Raw genomic sequence first — 20,220 nt, 5'->3', positions numbered from 1 at the left:
CTTTCGCGCTAAGGGGAAAATGGAGTGTTCGCGGTGGTTTTAAGTTTGCGGCAGCGCTATAGTTACATGCTACTACAGTATTGGACAAAAATGTTCGCGGTGGTTTTAAGTTCGCGGTGAAACGGTCGCCGCGAAAAAACCCACCGCGAACATCTCTGCATTTACAGTAAGCCTAAGCATAGCTATGTAGGAGGGCGCATATTCACAGCGTTCAGCCTTCGGAAAGTTAGGATTACGAAAATGATAAATACATCAAATCTTTCAATATCAAAATATCAGCCGATATTTGTAAATATCTATATTTGTACACTGATAGCTTAGAATGCGTTTTATAAACTTCATGAACGGAAATTGTAGCTAAAACAGTGTTTTGACATGCGCACTAGCGACAATGTAACAGATACAGCGAAAGGTCAAGGGCATATTGCACACATTGCGGAGACAAACAATGAAACGTCACTTCCGGTTTCCACCGACGCCATTACTATTTGAGCTTGTATTCAAGGCTTGCTGGTGACGAAAGCAGTGCTGAAAATGTCCAGTTCTGACATCGTGCGAGCGACAGAGCGGCTTTACCATATAGATGGGAGGTTTGAGGTGTCCGGTCTCGAAGAACTTACCTCTGTGCAGACAGATTACGTGCGAGAACTTAAGAGAGCTATGGCGGAAGAGGACCTCATGATCGAGGTTGAAGCCCTTAAGAGTCTCGGTGACGTGTTCTTAGAAAAGGGAAGAATCGGCGGCGTCTTGGCGGAGTTCGGCAAGGCCCACTCCTTGTACAGCGTCGCACTGGCCAGGTGTGCTCACATCGGGGAAGTGCAGACCCTACTACATCGCGTAGAATATGCACGAGCGTTCATCGACAAGAAATCAGCCGCAAACCAACATGACAACAGGAACAAGCCGAACAGGGAAGTGAATCAGGAACAGGAACACCGTTCAGATCTAAACTTGTCGCCGTCGGATCGCTTAAAGATTGCCGAGACAGTTCAAGAAAGAGTAGCAGGCCTCACAGAAGAATCGTTACCAGCCGGCTATGTGAACTTGCTGGTAGAAAGCGTTACGGCGTCAGACGTGTTGGCGGAAGTGGAGGCGCTGAAGGGCCTGGGTGACGCGTGCCTGAGGCGGGGTGGAGTGGGGAGGGACATGGCGGATTTGAACAGGGCGTCTTCTCTGTACTCCGCCGGCCTCGCGCGGTGTCAGGACGAAGCCAACAGGGCTGCTCTCCAGCACCGGGTCAGGTACACGGCAAGACTCAGGAAGGAGGAAATTAAGGTAAGCTTTCCGTGTGCTTCATGGTCGTCACCTTGTGTGCACTTCTCGTACCCTTTCAATGTTGACCAACCATGACGACATACGTATTCACTCACAATGGTAAATATTGACTGACGGAGGCCAAATATATACTTCGCGTATGTAATTAGAGGTATAAATTAGTCATTACAAGTATTGTGTGCGAGTATAACCTTTTGGATGAAACAATGGTACTTTGCATACCTTATATCATGTCCTCACTGGAACTGACTATTTTATCATTTGTAGTTCTTGGGAAAATGACAGCGAAGAGACTGGTATTCAACCGGTTTCGACTTTATTTGTCTTTTTCAAGAATCAGGAACTGACTATTGTAGTAAGGAACAATGTTGGCACTGCAGTAGAACGTTCCGTATTTCATCCTGTGAAATCTGTTTGTTGTGAGTACAGCTGTTTACTATTCCATCCCAACTTCCTATACTGTAGGGAAAACACAAAATGTACGAAGGCAAAGTAATTGAGATCCAGTACAAATATCCCAGCGACAACATCGACAGCGATGGTGAAGAAGAGCTGGTCCAAAGTGAGTCGAATATACACAGTGCAGAAAGGTAGGTGCCTGTTACGTTTCTCGGTCCTCTTGTAGATACTCATACTGTGGCCGGATGGCGGGTTTTACTGGTTTGATCTATAGGGCTAGTGCAGGGTCTGACAGGGTGCTGCTCTACTACTCAACACAGGAACTACAAGAGTTCGGAGCCCTCATACCTCTATGAAATATTCTAATCATGCAAATGACTTCCACATTTACATAGTATATGCATGTATTTGTACACATTCAACTAGCTTACACATGTCACAGGTATGGCATTACTACATGTACTCTCCGCCACTTATAGCACTTTTGCATAAATCATGAAAATCAGGCCCATATTTGCATAATTAGTATCTATCAATGTTCCACCTACCATGACTTGCATATCTTACATGTGTTAAAGTCCTATCATGAAAAACACTGGAATTATAAAATTTCCACAATAATTATGCAAATTGAGTCTTTATTCGCATAATGTGCATTTCATTGTGTACATCTTTGTCTAAGCTAAACAAGAGCCCGAAAGAATGAAAACCCGTTATTCCTTTCTTAAGTTATTCTCTTTTGGATCTTTCAACAATAGCGCCCCTGTATTTTCAAAACAAGCTGATAGGGGGTCCAAATTCATGTCTCTTCTTCCCGAGCATTAGAGCTGTCTACCAAATCATGACCATAGCTTGTCCAGAACAAAAAAAAGTTCTGCTGCAGTACCAAGATCACACACCATGGGGCCCATAATCGACCTTGGCCCTCGTCTCCGGGAACACAAACAAGAAAGTACACACCGTGTTCTTAACGTACCTATCACAAGATAAGAGAGACCAACTTAATTGAAATCAAACTAAGATTATAAATCCTTAATCACTCCAGCTCTTACGAAGACCAATATGAAGCCGGAGTCAGTGCCCTGAGGAACGGGTCTCTGCAGTCAGCAGAACAGAACGTCGCCTCAGCACTCAGAATTGTTCACGGTAAGGTCGTTCTGCGTTCTTTTGGATAGCTATGACTAGTTATGAGTAATGTCAGTGATATATACACAATGATAATGATCATGACAGACATAGGGAAGCTTGCATCACCAAGGTTTAAATTGATATCAAGGTGTGTGCATCAACAGCAGGTAACGATGAGAAAGTTTGGCCACTAGTTCATCATCATTTTTCTTAGCTTCCTAGTAATGACGCCGTCATTTGTCAATGTAGAAGTTGAAATCAATGGCATGGACAACAATGATAAAGGGACAACTCATATCGAATCCGCGTTCTTGACAAGTACACTGATGCTGAGCCCAAGATTCACAGTTTACATTTTTTCAGGAAACCAAGAGGAGATGGCAAAAGAGGTTTCGTGTCTATGTCGGTTGGGTGACGTCCACGTAGCGAAGGGTAAGAACACAGGAGACGGAAAATTCTTTAGCCAAGCTGCGGCTCTGTACAACGGGGCACTGGTCAGGACAGACGATGCGACCCTTGAACGTGATATAAATGAGAAACTGAAAGACACGGAAGCATCCTTCCTCCAGCATGTAGTGCACACCGACCGTAGGCCCAGTCTGAGTGACGTCGACAGGGGGCATAAGGAAGCGATACAGAACATGCGAGAAAAGGTTAGGCAAAGACTGGAGTCGATTGACCAACAGTTAAACCTCCAAGCACATCGGGAAGATCACCGTGCGATGACGACCGTAGAGGCGCACAGAGCAGACGCCATCAAAGATCTATTTGTAGAAATAGCTCAGAGTAGAAAAGAGTTTGTTGGTACTCTTGTTGATGAATGTATGGAAGTGTTGGGCCCTGCTCCCTGTACGTATGCAGTCATCGGTTTGGGTTCACAGGCAACAGAAACCGTCACTCCGTACTCTGACCTGGAGTTCGCCATCTTGTTGGACGAAGGTTGCGATACTGATGAAAACAAGCAGTACTTCCGCCACCTCACCCACTACGTACATCTCAAAGTCATCAACCTCGGAGAAACCATCATCTCGGCGATGGCCATTAAGTCCCTCAATGATTTCGAGTCGGACAATCCTGCGGACAACTGGTTCTATGACTCGGCGACTCCTCGCGGGTTTGCCTTTGACGGCTCCATGCCGTGGGCCAGTAAAACCCCACTAGGCAGAGACAAGACCAAGGCGAAGCCAGCACTCGAGCTGATTCGCAGCCCGAGCAGCATGGCAGAGCTGCAGCAGGAGAACATCGCCGTGTCCGAAGGATACCACTTGTCGGACATACTACGGAACGTGTGCTGCCTAACCGGCAATGATGGTCTTGTAGACGAGTACATGAAGATTGTGAATGAAACCTTGACAAGCACTAGAAGACGTGAAGGTAGCGTTAGTGTTATCCATGCTGGAGAGACGCTGGCTAAAGACATTGAGCGCTACGGCAAGCAAGGACTGACGGCAAAGCTTCTCGATGTCAAGAAGGACATCTACAGGTTCCCTACGATATCCATAGACAGTCTGTGCGTTCTCTGCGGGCTGAAACCGGGAAGCGTTTGGAAAGTCATATCAGACATGGAAGAATCAAACGTACTGACCAGAGAAAACGCCGATCATCTGAAGGTGTTGGTCAGCATATCGGCAGAGCTCCGGCTGAGAACGTATCTGGCCAACGGGAAACAGTGGGAAACCATGTCCGCTCTGTCTCCAATAGCAACGGATGGACAGACAGGCGACCATGATGCAGCGTTCAAGTCAGTGTTCTACCTTCCTGACGATGATATGCTGTTCAGATACCATTACAGGGCGATACCACTCGAGAAGTTATTGTCAAGTATTTCAACTGACCACTTCCCCGAATCACTACGCAGATTGCGTTCAACGACTCTGTTTGATGCGGGCTCGAGCGTAAAAGCGCGAATTTGTATCCAGCTGCTAAAACGCGAAGCAGCGATCTGCCATCTCGAAGATGACGTTGCGCTTTTGCTAAACACTGCTGAGCCTTTCAGACAGTTGGACGTCTTGGACTACGTAGATGAAAGATGTATTTCAGATGAGAGTTTATCTGCATTACTACGCAGAATAGCAAAAGCATGGAAGCTTCTAGGCAACAGTAGGAAAGCCATCAGCTACTACGAAATGGCACTAAGGGTAGTGAAGACGGTACATGGACGTGACAGCTGCCATTCAGTTATTGCGTCGATATTCGGCGACTTGGGCTCTGCATGGCTCACATTGGATGAGAATGAAGAAGCGCTCGGGTACCTCACAATAGCCCACAAGATGAGAGAAGACATCTATGGAGCCGACCCTACACATCCGGAAATCGTGTCGTCTCTAGGTTCGTTGTCGGGAGCGTGGCAATATCGGGGAGACTTCAGAAAAGCAATGAGCGTGTGTGAACAAAATCTACGTGTGACAAAAGTGCTGCAGAAAGATGATGATCTTAAGCTGGCCACGTGTCTACAGACTACGGGAGGGTGTCTGTCAAACCTTGGCATCTACCGCAAAGCGATCAGGTACAAGGAAAAGGCGTTGAAAATAATACAATCCATATATGGCCACAACGCTGGACACCCTAGGGTTGTCTCTGCCCTCAAAGATCTAGGGCAATGTCACATTGACGTTGGTAACCACAGAACTGGTATATACTATCTCGAGCAGGCGCTTAAGGCATGGAAAATTGTGTACGGAGAGCGGGCAGTTCACCCTGATATCGCCTCAGCCTTGTCAGACCTAGGGCTAGCATGGAACAGCGCTGGAGACTTTATTGTCTCACAAAAATACCACGATCTAGCGCTGAAAATGAGAAGAGACGTGTATGGAATTGACGCAGCACATTCGGACATCGCCTCTTCCTTGCAAAACATTGGATTTTCTCAAAGTAACGAAGGCAAGCACAAAGAAGCGCTGCAGTACCAGGAGCAGGCGCTAGCAATACTGAAGCACGTTCACGGGAATTACGCCAATCACCCTGATATCGCTAACGCACTGAATCATTTAGGGAAGTGCTGTTGTAACGTTGCAAACTATGAAAGGGCAACAGAAAGCTTTCAGAGGGCACTGGCTATGTGGAAAGCTTGCTATGGAAACAACTCAAATCACCCGGATATAGCGAGAGCTCTAAATAATCTGGGTATAGTATTTAGACGCACCGGGGATCAACGCAAGGCCATCAGCTATCATCAAGACGCTTTGGAAATCGCAGAAACTGTGTTCGGAAGAGAAACACCACACAGCCTGGTTGCCAACTCATATAACAACATGGCCACAGCATACAGTGAGGTTGGCGACCACAGGAGAGCGATCGAATACAACAAGAAAGCATTGAGTATATGGGAATCCATATACGGCTCTCGCAGTCCAAAGGTGTTGCAGACACTGATGAATCTTGCTACATCATGGGGTATGTTTGGTGACAAGAACGAAGAAATCAGGTACAACCAGGAAGCATTGAAAATGTGCGAGGTTGTGTACGGGCGCGGAAAAGATCATCCTGCGGTTGCAACTATACTTAGCAATCTCGGGTTGATTTGGAGCGAACGTTTTGAGTTCAACAAAGCCATAACCTACCTCGAGAAGTCACTAGAGATGAAAAAACGTGTGTTCGGAGATCTGGCACATCCAAGTATAGCTACAACCCTGGAAATCATTGCACGTGTTTGGTTAAAGCGTGGAGACCATGCGAAGGCAGTCAAGTATCATGAGGAAACCTTAGAAACGTTGACCATTATTCAAGGGGACAGGGCAAATATGCGTGTTGCTGGGTTACTTTCCAAACTTGGATTCTGCTGGGAAATTCTGGAAGATTACCAACAGGCTATTCACTACAACGAAAGGACACTTGATATGTTAAAACTCGTATGTGATGATCCAACACACCCTGGCATTGTTTCCACTCAGAACAGTTTACAAAGACTCAGGAAACTTAAGGATTTATCTTGAAGTTGATCACTAAATCAGGCATAGATACTCGAGTTAGGCTCAGTTATTTGTTGATGACCGTGGCCTTTCCACATTGCACCTTTACTTGTTCTTTAGACATTTTATTATTACAGCTATTACCGCTGATTATATTACATCGGGTCATACATAGTGAAAACATGAAGAATCATAGAACAGTGTCGCTTTCTACCTTTCACATGTGTTTGTATAGATCACCACTACATATTCAAGCCGACCGAACAAACATCGTAATTCAACTTAGACAGTATCTAAACTGACGTGTTCGTCTACCATTTCCTACTTTAGGCTCTTTGGTAGGACAAATTAGCTACAAGTGTGTTTGGCCAAGTGTTCGTTCAGATACCTTTTCTTCGTAGCAGAATAGTCGCAGTGGTCACATTTGTAGGGTTTCTCGCCTGTATGTGTTCTCATGTGTCGGGCCAGGTCAGACCTGTGAGCAGTTCTGTACCCGCACTCAACACACATGTAGGGTTTGTCTCCAGTGTGTTTAAGCATGTGTCGGTCTAGATGGGCTTTCCGTGCAGCAGAATAGTCGCACTGGTCACATTTATAGGGTTTCTCGCCTGAATGTCTTCTCATATGTACGGATAGGTGAGACCTATCAACCGCCCTGTATCCGCACTCTCCACACATGTAAGGTTTTTTTCCGGTATGTGTAGCCGTATGTCGGTCTAAATTCCCTTTCAGGGCAGTAGAATAGTCACACTGGTCACACTTGTAAGGTTTCACACCTGTATGCCGTCTCATATGTTTATTTAGTGAGGAATTCGAAGCTGTCCTGTACTCGCACTCTCCACACATGTAGGGTTTTTCTCCAGTGTGTTTAGCCATGTGTTTGCATAAAGTACTTTTCGATGCAGCAGTATAGTCGCACTGGTCACACTTATAGGGTTTCTCACCAGTATGGGTTCTTGTGTGTTCCAACAGATGAGACTTTTTGGCTGCCCTATAGTCACATTCTATACACACGAAGCGCTTGTGCACAGTACGTTTCACCGCAAGTCTGTCCGTCTGCTCTGTTCGACCCTGTACAGGGGGATGTCCATATTCTACTCCGCACTTCTCCTCCCATGGAAAGCCCCATTCCTTGTCCTGCTGTCTTCCCGTGTCTGATTTCTCAGTGCTGTTTGTCCCGTTCCCGGGGTGAACAGTTGGCTGGTTCTCCATTGCAATGTCGCTGCTCCTCTTGGCCATTTCTAAGAACAACAAATCATCCAAAATTGAAAGACAGGAAACAGTCCCAAACTTTCTACACATGACTTGTACATATACTGATGTAGAATATAACACGGTGCATTTACTTCTGTATCACCCGGGGTCCCAGCCCGACTGCGTATAGGTATGTATGGGATCAGCATATAAAATGCATGTTTAAACTAAGATTAAAGATGTGGTGCAGAATCAATCAAACGTGCCTGATTATAACTCACAAGAATCATATCAATCAACAAGTTAACCAATTAACAAAACAAACAATATTATACACACATTTACACACACACTCTCATTTTACACGCACACAGACATGTACCCATGTACACACAAACATAAAATTGATTAACTGTTGATCAAGCTCAGTCCCCTCCTACCATTATAATACACGAGCCTTGGGAAATGCAAAGAGTGTATCAAACTGTGGCATTGTTATTCCTAGTCGATGTCCACGACTAGTTTACCTCGTAATGCCCCCCTCCCCCTTACAAATCGATCACTGATTTCTCAGTAAACCCCTGTTTCGAAGAAAACAAAAAAGAATCAGCAGACGAAAAGTGAACAGACAGTTAACAACTGCATAACATACCGGTTAATGATGTTCCTTGATTGCTAAGGTGGTGAATTGTCGTGAAAAAGGCGTCAACCTGGAGAGGGATGTGATACGCCAAAAAATCAAATGGCCGACACTCTGAGAAATCTGAGCTGGGAGCTGCGGAGGTCGAAGGTCAAAGTTGAGTTACCTGATTAAACGATACTTTTAAGATAGCAGCACATAGTATCTATGTGTATGTATCATTGTGTATGACACAATCTAAAAGTCAGATTAAAGAAACAAAATATATTCAAGTTTTCAGTCATTTAGTAGATTGTACCCTCAACTTTAACATATTTATGCTTCTTAAATGCACCCTTCTATATATTACTCCGCGTCGATGCCAGTCAGTCTGTGGTCCTTAACTGTAGAAATCCCCATTGGCGGAAAACTGTGTTACCGTAACTATGTCAGCCTGGGAGTACCATCCTAGTTAGCTTAGTACGTTTAAAGACATTAGGATTACTTTTTAATGATAGGCTATAAAAAGTGTCTGCAAGAAACAAACAAAGTCTTCTACCATTGACGATAAAAAGTATTTTCCGAAAAAGAAAATGCCTACTGTGTGCTCTTCAGTGGCACGTGACGTCACAGAATGCCCCCCGTGTGTTTTCGCTAGAATATCTTGCAGATCATGAGTGCCCAGTTATGTAATTACATAACTGCAAATACATGTTGTAAACTAGAATTAAAACAGTGCAAAGAGATGACATACATCAACAGGGTGGGAAGGTGATTTTATTTTTTAATATGTATATGATGTAAATCAACATGTTATAATAACAATACAACCCATAGATATAATATTTCTAGTCTATTACGTTACTGTTAGTTATCTACTATGGATTTCAGTTGTTTGGTGAATAGTTTTCAAGTCAATCTTTATTTCTGTATTATTTGTTATCATTTGACACTTTTATTGTTACTATGTATTACTATGTATGGGGTTGAACCCCCAAGGAATCGTTGAAAAACGCCGCTTGTAGGCGATATGTATTTCTGGGTTAACAAATAAACAAACAAACAATAATCTATCGTCTATTCGATACAATATCAGAAAGAAAATCATAATGTCAATTACGACACAGTGTTAACGTTTGGCTAGTTGTATAAGCTAACATGTAAGCTAGTAATATCGGTATCGATTCGCTATTACAGCAGTACTAAATTGTGTGATATAGAATATTAATTTACCATCATTTGAAAGCATAGAATATACAATGTATCTATGTTTCCAACAGGAACTGCTAAGGTATTAGACATGTCCATAGAAGGGGCGTTCAGAACGTTTAGGACCTGAAAGGGAAGGAAATGACATATCACAATTCAGAGTGAGACGACAATTATCTACAATTTGGTGAACGTTGTTAGATGGCGTTACAGTTTCTAGTCATGCCACTATATTGAAGTTCCATCGCAGTAAACTAGCACGCCCTACACAAGGAGGGATATTTTTACGGGAGTGTTTTACCAAGTGTAGGTATACATTACCTTTCTAAGACAGAAAATATTTTTTTTTGCATGCGTCTTAGGTTAAATCTGTCAACCGTCTTGTATCTGCAACTGCCAGCTGTACCCCTAAGAAGTGTGTTTGACCAAGTGTTGGCTTAAATAGCTTTTCTTCGTAGCAGAATAGTCACACTGGTCACATTTGTAGGGTTTCTCGCCTGTATGTCTTCTCAAATGTTCCGATAGATGAGACTTGCGAGCAGTTCTGAACCCGCACTCTTCACACATGTAGGGTTTTTCTCCAGTGTGTTTAGCCAAGTGTTCATTTAAATCCCCTTTAACTGCAGCAGAATAGTCGCACTGGTCACATTCATAGGGTTTTTCGCCTGCATGTCTTCTCAAATGTTCCGATAGATGAGACCTGTAAGCAGTTCTGTACCCGCACTCCTCACACATGTAGCGTTTTTCTCCAGTGTGTTTAGCCAAGTGTTCATTTAAATCCCTTTTCACTGCAGCAGAATAGTCGCACTGGTCACATTCATAGGGTTTCTCGCCTGTATGTCTTCTCAAATGTTCCGATAGATGAGACCTGTAATGCGTTCTGTACCCGCACTCTTCACACATGTAGGGTTTTGCTCCAGTGTGTTTAGTCAAGTGTTTGTTTAAATCCTTTTTCACTGCAGCAGAAAAGTCGCAATGGTCACATTTATACGGTTTCTCGCCTGCATGTCTTCTCATATGTTCCGATAGTTGAGACCTATCAGCCGTCCTGTATCCGCACTCCTTACACAAGTATGGTTTTTCGCCAGTGTGTCTAGCCATATGTTGATCTAAATTGCCCTTCACTGCAGCAGAATAGTCGCACTGGTCACATTTATACGGTTTCTCGCCTGAATGTCTTCTCATATGTACGGATAGGTGAGACCTGTCAGCCGTCCTGTATCCGCACTCCTCACACAGGTAGGGTTTTTCGCCAGTGTGCTTTGCAACGTGAAGGTCTAAACAAAATTTCCTTGCAGAAGAAAAATCGCACTGGTCACATTTGTATGGTTTTTCCCCTGTATGTTTTCTCATATGTAGGGTTAAGGACGACTTGGCAGCCGTCCTGAATCCGCACTCCCCACACATGAAGGGTTTGGTGTGTTTATGCATGTGTCGAACGAAAGTGCTTTTATATGAAGCAGCGAAGTCGCAGTGGTCACACTTATAGGGTTTCGCAGCAGTATGTTTCCTTGTGTGTTTTAATGAGGCTGCCTTATAACCACATTTCGTACATTCCGTCTCTAAATTTACTTTCCGAGTAAAGGAATAGCCGCACTGGTCACACTTGTACGGATTCTCCTCAATGTGTTTAGCCATGTGTTGGTTTAAACTGACTTTCTGTGCAGCAGAATAATCGCACTGGTCACATTTATAGGGTTTCTCACCAGTATGTATTCGTTTGTGCTTTACAAGGTGATCCTTTTTGGCTGTCTTATAGTCACATTCCGTACACACGAAGCGTTTGTCCACAGTACGTTTCACCGCAAGCCTGTCCGTCTGCTCTGTTCGACCCTGTACGGGGAGATGGCCAGACTCTACTCCGCACGTTTCTTCCCTTGGTAAGTCCCCTTCCTTGTTCTGCAGTCCTTCCGTGTCTAATTTCGCCCTGCTGTTTGCCTCGTTCCCTTGGTGTACAGTTGACTGATCCTCCATTGCAACCTCGGCCATTTCTAAGAACAAATCGAAAGACAGGAAACATTTCCGAGCCAGTTAGACATGCAATTGAATACTTGATGAGGAAATTAAAAAAAAAGAAGATTCAGATTACATCAATACATGAACAATACATTTTCGATGGAGTTCGAATCTGGTTCAGATTCAAAAGAGGTCAAGATCTCCCAAATGGCACAAGAGTATTTAGAAGGTATAGAAGGCATGAACCTCGTTAAGCTGCAACTCCTCCTACCGAATTATGGCCGTGAGTTGGAACATTTCGGAACATAGGGATTTCAGAATCAGACCATAGGTCGGTCACCTCCCATACTATCTATACCTTCCTTGTACATATATACTAGTAAAATAACTCTAATTACACGGTGTATTCCAAACTCAAAGCAACTCCTACCTGACTAAAGACTCTATTCTACTCAATGAGTGCAATAAACCGTGGCATAAGCCCATTCACAGTTCCGACTACGCACGCGCAGTGTCAAAGTGAAGGCTGGCTTGTAAACAGTACTCGTCTCGACATTGTCTAGATTTGCATCACAACGCCCAGACGGGTTTTGTTTACACTTTGGGGCCTTTACCTTTGACACTGCACATGCATAGTCGGATCCATGAAAGGGCTTATTTGCTACCCCTTTTCGACGCCCTCAACTACTTTACCTTATGTCCTGATGCCCCCCTCTCTACAAATCGATCGCTACTTTCCAAGTAAACAAACCCCAATTTCGAACAAACTAAAGAATATATGTAGACGAATAGCACACACTCAGTTAACAAACGTCTAACATACCGGTTTATAATGTTGCTCAGTTGCTGATGTGTTGAATAATCCTCAAAATGGTGACAGGATGGAAAGGAACGCGATTCTGCGACAAATCAAATTTCAAAATGGCGGCCACTCTGGTAGCTCGGATCTGCAGAGGTCGAAGGTCATAGTTCATAAACCTGATTACATTATACTGCCAACAATGTTTCATTTAGTTTAATATGTTTGAAATAAATAGGATGACTCCCAGGCTTTAGAAATTTTCCAAAAACATCTATAAAAACCATCTTCAGGCCATATTGATTTGATTATATGGATACCATCGCTGGAAACAACTAAACTGATGCGACCATGGGAATGAAATAATGTTAGCAAAAAAAACAAAAAACATTTATTATCAAATCTCCGAGGTCAGGAAGGATGAACAAATCTAAAAAAATACACTATGTTATACCAAATAATAGATTCTTCATTTTAATTCGAATTCTGTCATATCTTTATTTTGTACGATTTACATTTGAGCTGCAATTATTTTTGTTGTTGTTTGTAAGCAGACGAAAAATGATGCGCGCGCGGATGTGATCTATATGATTAAATCAACATGGCCTAAAATCAATTGTCTACTGTGTAATTTTGTGGTGGAACAAATAGCCACGTGACGTCACAGAAAGTCACTCCATAAAAGCACGATTGATTGATTTACATAAATGGAAATCTAGATTATATACTAGCATTCTTGCAGGACATGTAGATGGGCCTAAGATGGCATACATAAACAGCACGCGATATATTTTGAGCAACAAAGTTGAGTGGAGGGAACAGTTGATTTTTCATATGACGTATCATCATCATTATAATGACAATAATGGGGTGAATATAATGAAACAACGTGTTCATAAAATGTAATAAGAAAGCACAAATTCAATGACGACACAGTGTTTTAAGTTTGGCTACTTATATAAGCTAGTAATATCAGCATCAATTCGTTATCACCGTAGTAATATAAGGTTTCACATTGAATATCTGAGGAATATCAGATTTAGGTGTTCGACATCTATTTTTTTCACAGCTACTATTGAGTTGCAGAGTAATAAATATCTATATACATGTGGCGTTCAGATAATAGGGGTCTAAACGGAGAAGTGGCATAACTCAAACTTCGAAGTATGAGTTACTATAACGACATTTCTCTAAACTTCTGTGCACGTTGATAAACGGATTTACAGTTCTTAGTTATGCCACTTAGTGTACATGTAAGTTCCACCCGGTGAATCTGCACTTCCCACGTACACACAAATATAGTATTTTCACCGGTGTGTTTTACCATGTCAAGGTATAAACTACCTTTTCATGAAACAGAACAGTCGCACTTAACACATTTTTGTTTTGAGTCTTCAACTGCAGTTTTTTGCATGTGTCTGGATGGCTAAGAGCTGTGATCGCCCACAATTGTCATCTGTACCGCTACAAAGTGTGTTTGACTAAGTGTTATTTCAAACAATTTTCTTTGTAGCAGAATAGTCGCACTGGTCCCTTTTGTAGGGTTCTTCACCTGTATGTGTTCTTCACCTGTATGTGTTCTTCACCTGTATGTGTTTTGTAGGGTTCTTCACCTGTAGGGTTCTTCACCTGTATATGTACGGACAGGTGAGACCTGTGAGCAGTCCTGTGCCCGCACTCTCCACACATGCAGGTTTTTTTACCGGTATGTTTTGTGTTGGTCTAGATTCATTTTCCGTGCAGCAGAGGTTTTCACATTTGTGTTCTCATATGTCGGGATAGGTCAGACCTTTGAGCAGTTTCTTAACTACATGTACTTTTCCATGAAGCAGAATGGTGACAGTCGCAGTGATCCCGTGCGTCATCACCTGTATTTCTTTTGCATGTGTCTGGATATGTAATACTTAATAGGCAAGACCTATCAACCGTCCTGTATCTGCAACTATATTCACTTTATCCCTAACAAGTGTGTTTGACCAAGTGTTCGTTCAGATAGCTTTTCTTCGTAGCAGAATAGTCGCACTGGTCACATTTGTAAGGTTTCTCGCCTGTGTGTCTTCTCGTATGTCGGGCCAGGTCAGACCTGTGAGCAGTTCTGTATCCGCACTCAACACAAATGTAGGGCTTGTCTCCAGTGTGCTTAGTCATGTGTCGGTCTAAAGTGCCTTTCTGTGCAGCAGAATACTCGCACTGGTCACATATGTAGGGTTTCTCACCAGTGTGCTTTCTCAGATGTACGGATAGGTGAGACTTGTCGGCAGTTCTGTATCCGCACTCTCCACACACGAAGGGTGTTTCACCGCCATGTTTTGCAACGACGTGTTGATTCAAATCACCTTTCTGTGCTGCAGAATAAACGCACTGATCACATTTGTAGGGCTTTTTGCCGGTATGTGTTCTCATGTGTCGGGCTAGGTTAGACCTGTGAGGAGTTATGTACCCGCACTCTGCACAACATATGTACGTTTTTTCGCCGGTGTGTCTTGTAACGTGAAGGTTTAAAGAAGATTTCCACGAAGCAGAATAGTCACAGTAGTCACATTTATAGGGCTTCTCACCAGTATGTTTTCGTTTGTGGTTTAATAGGTCAGCCTTTGAGGCAGCCATATAGTCACATTCCGTACACACAAAGCGTTTGTCCACAGGACGTTTCACCGCAAGCCTGTCCGTCTGCTCTGTCCGACCCTGTACGGGGGGATTGCCATAATCTACTCCGCACTTCTCCTCCCATGGAAAGCCCCATTCCTTGTCCTGCTGCATTCCCGTGTCTAATTTCTCACTGGTACTTGTCTCTTTTGCAATGTGTAGAGTTGGATGATCCTCAATTGCAATCTCGCTGCTTCTCTCGTCCATTTCTAAGAACAATGAATCACACAAAAAATGAAAGACGGGAAACATTATCATACCATCAATACCTAACTTATTGTCCTGGAAAAGTATTACATATAAATACAACATGGTATATTCTGTATCACCCGAGGTTTCAGCCTGACAGCATGTATTGGATCGGCAAAGAAAATAAAAATTGAAAATAATGTACTACGGGGTAAAATGAATACAAAAGAACTTGCCAGTAAATTGATTAATCAACAAAACAAACAGTACTGGCAAATCTTCTTGCACGGAGTGCGCGAGCATCATCAGTTCAGAAAGTGTAAGCATGGCATAAATTTGCAGACTAGCAAACACACATACAGACAGACAAAGACAGGCACATACACATCAACCCAGAAGCACATACACACACACAAATCCACACACACATAAACACACTCAATATCAATTACGCAACTACACACAGCGGCAGACACACATGAACACACGCACACACACAGACGTAGTACACACACAGAAACACACACACACACACATAGACGTAACACACACACACACAGCTGCAGACACATGAACACACATGAACACACACACAGACACACACACGTACAAATTAAAATGGTGACTTAAGCACCCCCTATCCAAAGAGTGTATTATATATGTTGTGGCATTTATCGTTACTCCAACGTTCACGTCGTAATGCCCCCCCTCCCCCTTACATATCGGCCACTGATTTTCCAGTAAACAAGCCTCTGTTTCTCAAGCACTAACGAAAAGTGAACAGACTGTTGGAGGATGTCTTACCTGTCGGGTAATGGTTATAATTGATTTCTATGGCGTAGAATTCTCGTGGAAATAGCGTCAGACTGGAAAGGAATGTGATACCTGACAAGTCAAAATGGCGGACGCTCTGAGCTATTGAGGTCAAAGGTCAAAGTTGAGACACCTGATTACACCACATCTTGAGTGTCATCCTAGTAAGTTTATACCTTGGCTCCAATAGGGGGAACCCCGGTAAGCTAACTAAGATGACACTAGTCTGTAACAAAGTGCCAGTAAATTTCTTCTACCATTTACAAAAAAGGATTTTCCAAAACATCTGTCACGATCTGTGTAATCTTGAAATAACTGTGTGCTCTTTGGTGCCAGAAATTAGCCACAGGTCGTGACATCCTAAGACCAGTGTTCATAAATTTCAGATTGATTGATTTAATTAAACAACTAAGAATTCACATTGCATACTAGCATGTATACTGTGGATATGAATAGCATGTATAAACAGACCGGGAAGGTATTACAAGCAAACAAGTAAGCAACCAATCGATTTTATTTTTTTCCATATGATGTAACTCATCGTAATCTATCGACGTTTTAATACAATGTAAGAAGAGAATCAGTAAGTATAAAATGAATAACGACAAAGTGTTACTAGTATATTGACGTTTGGCTAGTTATAAGCTAGCATCTTCAGCTACTAACATAGATGTAAAGTCGTTTCTAGTATTAAAGAAATTGTAAACTATTTTACACTTACTATTTCTATCAGATTGAGGCATACGATATCTATATTTGCAACATCAACTATAACGGTCTAAGTATTACATATAAGTCGTGGAGAAGGCGTGTGATCGGCGTGTGATCGGCCGCTCGACCGACCGATGATTATATATACAAGTGGCGTTCTAAAGGTTTAAAGTGAATAACGACATAGTGTTATATTGACGTTTGAGTACTGTCAAATGACTGTAATGTACGTATAAGCTACCATCTTCAGTAACAAGTATTTCTATCGGACTGGGGCATACAATATCTATGTTTGCAATAGCAACTAATACGGTCTAAGTATTAGATATGGGTATACAAGTGGCGTTCGGAAAGTGGGGGGGGGGGGGCAAATAGAGAGGAAGCGGCATATCCCACAATTCGCAGTATAACGACAATGATTCAAAATTTGGTTGACATTGGTAGATGGTATAACGACAATGATTCAAAATTTGGTTGACATTGGAAGATGGTTTCATAGTATTTATTTTCATCCAAGTGAACCATCACTCCCTACACAAGCAGGAGTATTGACCACGTGTAGGTACAAATTACCTTCCCATGGATCAGAAAAGTCGCATACTGATAACATACATTTCTGTTATAAGTCTTCACCTATATTTTTTAAACGTACATGGATAGGTTACGACGGTCAACGGTCCTGTATCCGCAACTTTGAGCTGTACCTTAAGATGCGTGATTCAATTCTTTGTGTTTTGGTTCTTCATTTGCATTATTGGCACCTGTCTGAATAGGTTACAGCTGTTAACCGTCCTTTATCTGTAACTGTACCTCTAAAAATGTGTGTTAACCAAGTGTTGCTTTAAATAGCTTTTCTTGGCAGCAGAATAATCGCATGGTCACATTTGAATGGTTTCTTCCCAGTACGTTTTTTTATCGTTTTTTTTTTAAAAATCAAAATACTGGATACTACTAGTTGGGAAAGTTCAAACCAGTCAGCTTTTCTGTATCCACTCTCTCCACACGTTGGGTTTTTCACCAGTGTGTTTAGTAACAGGAAGGTCTATGCTGTCTTTCTGTGCAGTACGTACAATACTGTACCGCACTGGTTACATTTACTAGGAAAAATTTTATCAGATTAGAAGTATGTGATCTTATATGTCTGGACGGGTTAGACTTAGCAGTCGTTTTGTATCCACACTCGCAACACATTTAGTTTCGTTTTCTCTAGTCTAGGACTCGGTACACTTATAAGGTTTCACACCTGTATGTGTTCTCATATGTACGGTTAAGGAAGACCTGTATCCCGTCCTGAACCCGCACTCACCACACATGTAGGGTTTTTCGCCAGTGTGTTTAGTCAGGTGTCGGTCTAAATGTCCTTTCCGTGCAGCAGTATATTCGCACTGGTCACATTTATGGGATTTCGCACCTGTATGTATTTTCATATGTCGGGACAGGTCACACCTGACAGCAGCCCTGTATCCGCACTCCCCACACATGTAGGGTTTTTCTCCAGTGTGCTTAGTCATGTGTCTGTCTAAACTAAGTTTCAATGCAGCGGAAAAGTCGCACCGGTCACATTTGTATGGCATCTCACCTGTATGCATTTTCATATGTTCAGATAGGTTAGATCTGTAAACAGTTCTGAACTCGCACTCTCCACACATAAAGGGCTTTTCTCCAGTGTGTTTAGTCATGTGTCTGTCTAAACTAACTTTCGATGCAGCGGAATGGTCACACTGGATACATTTGTAGGGTTTCTCGACTATATGTGTTTTCATATGCACGGATAGGCGAGACCTGACAGCCGTCCTGTATCCGCACTCCTCACACACGAAGGGTTTATCACCAGTGTGTTTAGTAACATGAAGATCTAAATGGCTTTTTTGTGCAGCAGAATAGTCGCACTGGTGACATTTGTATGGTTTTATACCTGTATGTTTTCTCATATGTACGGTTAAGTAAGACCTGTATGCAGTCCTGTACCCGCACTCCCTACACATGTAGGGTTTTTCCCCTGAGTGTTTTCTCATATGTTTGGATAGGTCGGACTTGACAGCCGTCCTGTATCCACACTCAGCACACATGTAGGGTTTGTGACCAGTGTGTTTAGTGACATGAAGGGCTAAAGAACTTTTCTGTACAGCAGAATATTCGCACTGGTCACATTTATATGGTTTTATACCTGCATGTATTCTCATATGTTTGGATAGGTGAGACTTGACAGCCGTCCGGTATCCACACTCAGCACACATGTAGGGTTTGTCTCCGGTGTGTGTAGTAATATGAATGTCTAAAGATCGTTTCTGTGCAGCAGAATAGTCGCACTGGTCACATTTATATGGTTTCTCACCAGTATGTATTCGTCTGTGCCTCGATAGTTTATCCTTTGTGGCTGCCCTATAGCCGCATTCCGTACACGCGAAGCGTTTGTCCACCGTGCGTTTCATCGCAAGCTCGGTTCGACCCTGTACGGTAGGATGTTCATATTCTGCTCCGCACGTTTCCTCGCATGGAATGCCCTCTTCCTTGCCCTGCTGCCTTCCCGTGTTTAATTTCTCATAGGTACTTGCCTCGTCCCCAGAGTGCATAGTTGGCTTATCGTCCATTGCAGTCTCGCTGCTTCTCTCGTCCATTTCTAATAATAACAGTAATAGATCATCCAAAATTGAAAAGATAGAAAAAATAATCCCCTACTATTTCTACCTGTCGTGTTGTACTGTCTACCACTGACAGCACACACACGCACAACACAGACACGCAGGCACACACACACACACACACACATAACACTTCGTACGCGCACAGACAGATGCTCACTTTCATTTACACACACACACACACACACACGTACAAATCCAGACTAATACCCCCTTCCAGATATATGGTTTTATGAATAAGAATCACAAAGACTTATCAAACCGTCACCATGGCAATGCTTCCAATGTGCAAAATTAGTCGTAATGCCCCCCCCCCCAAAAAAAAATCCATCACTACTAAAAAAAATTGTGTCTGAAGTATTTTGTGACATGCAGTGATCAGGTGATTAACAAAATATCTTACCTGATGGTTTGTAGTGCTGCTTGATAGCTAGAATGTCTCGTATTGTCCTGAAAATAAAGAAATGTCCGACAAATCAAAATGGCCGACAAAAATGACCCGACCTACAGGGCTACGGAGGTCGAAGGTTAAAGTTGCTGTTCCTGATTATCCCGTATTACTTATAACGGCGTAAAGCTTCTTTCGATCGCAAACCCAATGTGATAGGGTGAAAAAGGTCATTAAATGCTGCTAGAATAACAGAATACCATTCATAATGCCATCAACGCTCCCGTTTTCAGCCGAAGAAAAAAAAAACAAGTGCAATTTATGCATACATATTACTTTATTCA

The 20,220-nt window shown here is 42.8% G+C and overlaps 4 protein-coding genes across 4 annotated transcripts; 1 reads left to right on the top strand and 3 right to left on the bottom strand.

Moving 5' to 3' along the window:
• The first annotated feature begins 404 nt into the window (after nt 1-404).
• On the top strand, nt 405-6,721 carry LOC136437157 (uncharacterized). Its single transcript, XM_066431639.1, has 5 exons — nt 405-1,275; nt 1,741-1,865; nt 2,720-2,820; nt 3,166-6,195; nt 6,693-6,721. The coding sequence occupies exons 1-5, from the start codon at nt 535-537 to the stop codon at nt 6,719-6,721; spliced, it is 4,026 nt and encodes a 1,341-aa protein (XP_066287736.1). The 5' UTR covers nt 405-534.
• A 56-nt stretch (nt 6,722-6,777) lies between these two features.
• On the bottom strand, nt 6,778-8,689 carry LOC136436133 (zinc finger protein 436-like). Its single transcript, XM_066429886.1, has 2 exons — nt 8,557-8,689; nt 6,778-7,951 (listed from the first exon to the last, which is right to left on the bottom strand). Exon 2 carries the CDS (start codon nt 7,947-7,949, stop codon nt 7,059-7,061), a length of 891 nt encoding a protein of 296 aa, XP_066285983.1. The 5' UTR covers nt 7,950-7,951; nt 8,557-8,689; the 3' UTR covers nt 6,778-7,058.
• A 591-nt stretch (nt 8,690-9,280) lies between these two features.
• Nucleotides 9,281-16,347, bottom strand: LOC136437156 (zinc finger protein 585A-like). The gene is made up of 4 exons (XM_066431638.1): nt 16,127-16,347; nt 14,452-15,342; nt 12,621-12,635; nt 9,281-11,723 (listed from the first exon to the last, which is right to left on the bottom strand). The coding sequence occupies exons 2-4, from the start codon at nt 15,338-15,340 to the stop codon at nt 10,141-10,143; spliced, it is 2,487 nt and encodes an 828-aa protein (XP_066287735.1). The 5' UTR covers nt 15,341-15,342; nt 16,127-16,347; the 3' UTR covers nt 9,281-10,140.
• Nucleotides 16,348-16,631: 284 nt separating this feature from the next.
• Nucleotides 16,632-19,940, bottom strand: LOC136436130 (zinc finger protein 568-like). The gene is made up of 2 exons (XM_066429881.1): nt 19,892-19,940; nt 16,632-19,466 (listed from the first exon to the last, which is right to left on the bottom strand). The coding sequence occupies exon 2, from the start codon at nt 19,462-19,464 to the stop codon at nt 18,058-18,060; it is 1,407 nt and encodes a 468-aa protein (XP_066285978.1). The 5' UTR covers nt 19,465-19,466; nt 19,892-19,940; the 3' UTR covers nt 16,632-18,057.
• Nucleotides 19,941-20,220: the final 280 nt, after the last annotated feature.

The sequence above is a fragment of the Branchiostoma lanceolatum genome, chromosome 6, assembly GCF_035083965.1.
Source record: "Branchiostoma lanceolatum isolate klBraLanc5 chromosome 6, klBraLanc5.hap2, whole genome shotgun sequence".
Lineage (NCBI taxonomy): Eukaryota > Metazoa > Chordata > Leptocardii > Amphioxiformes > Branchiostomatidae > Branchiostoma > Branchiostoma lanceolatum.
This window is presented reverse-complemented; position numbering and strand designations above follow the sequence as displayed.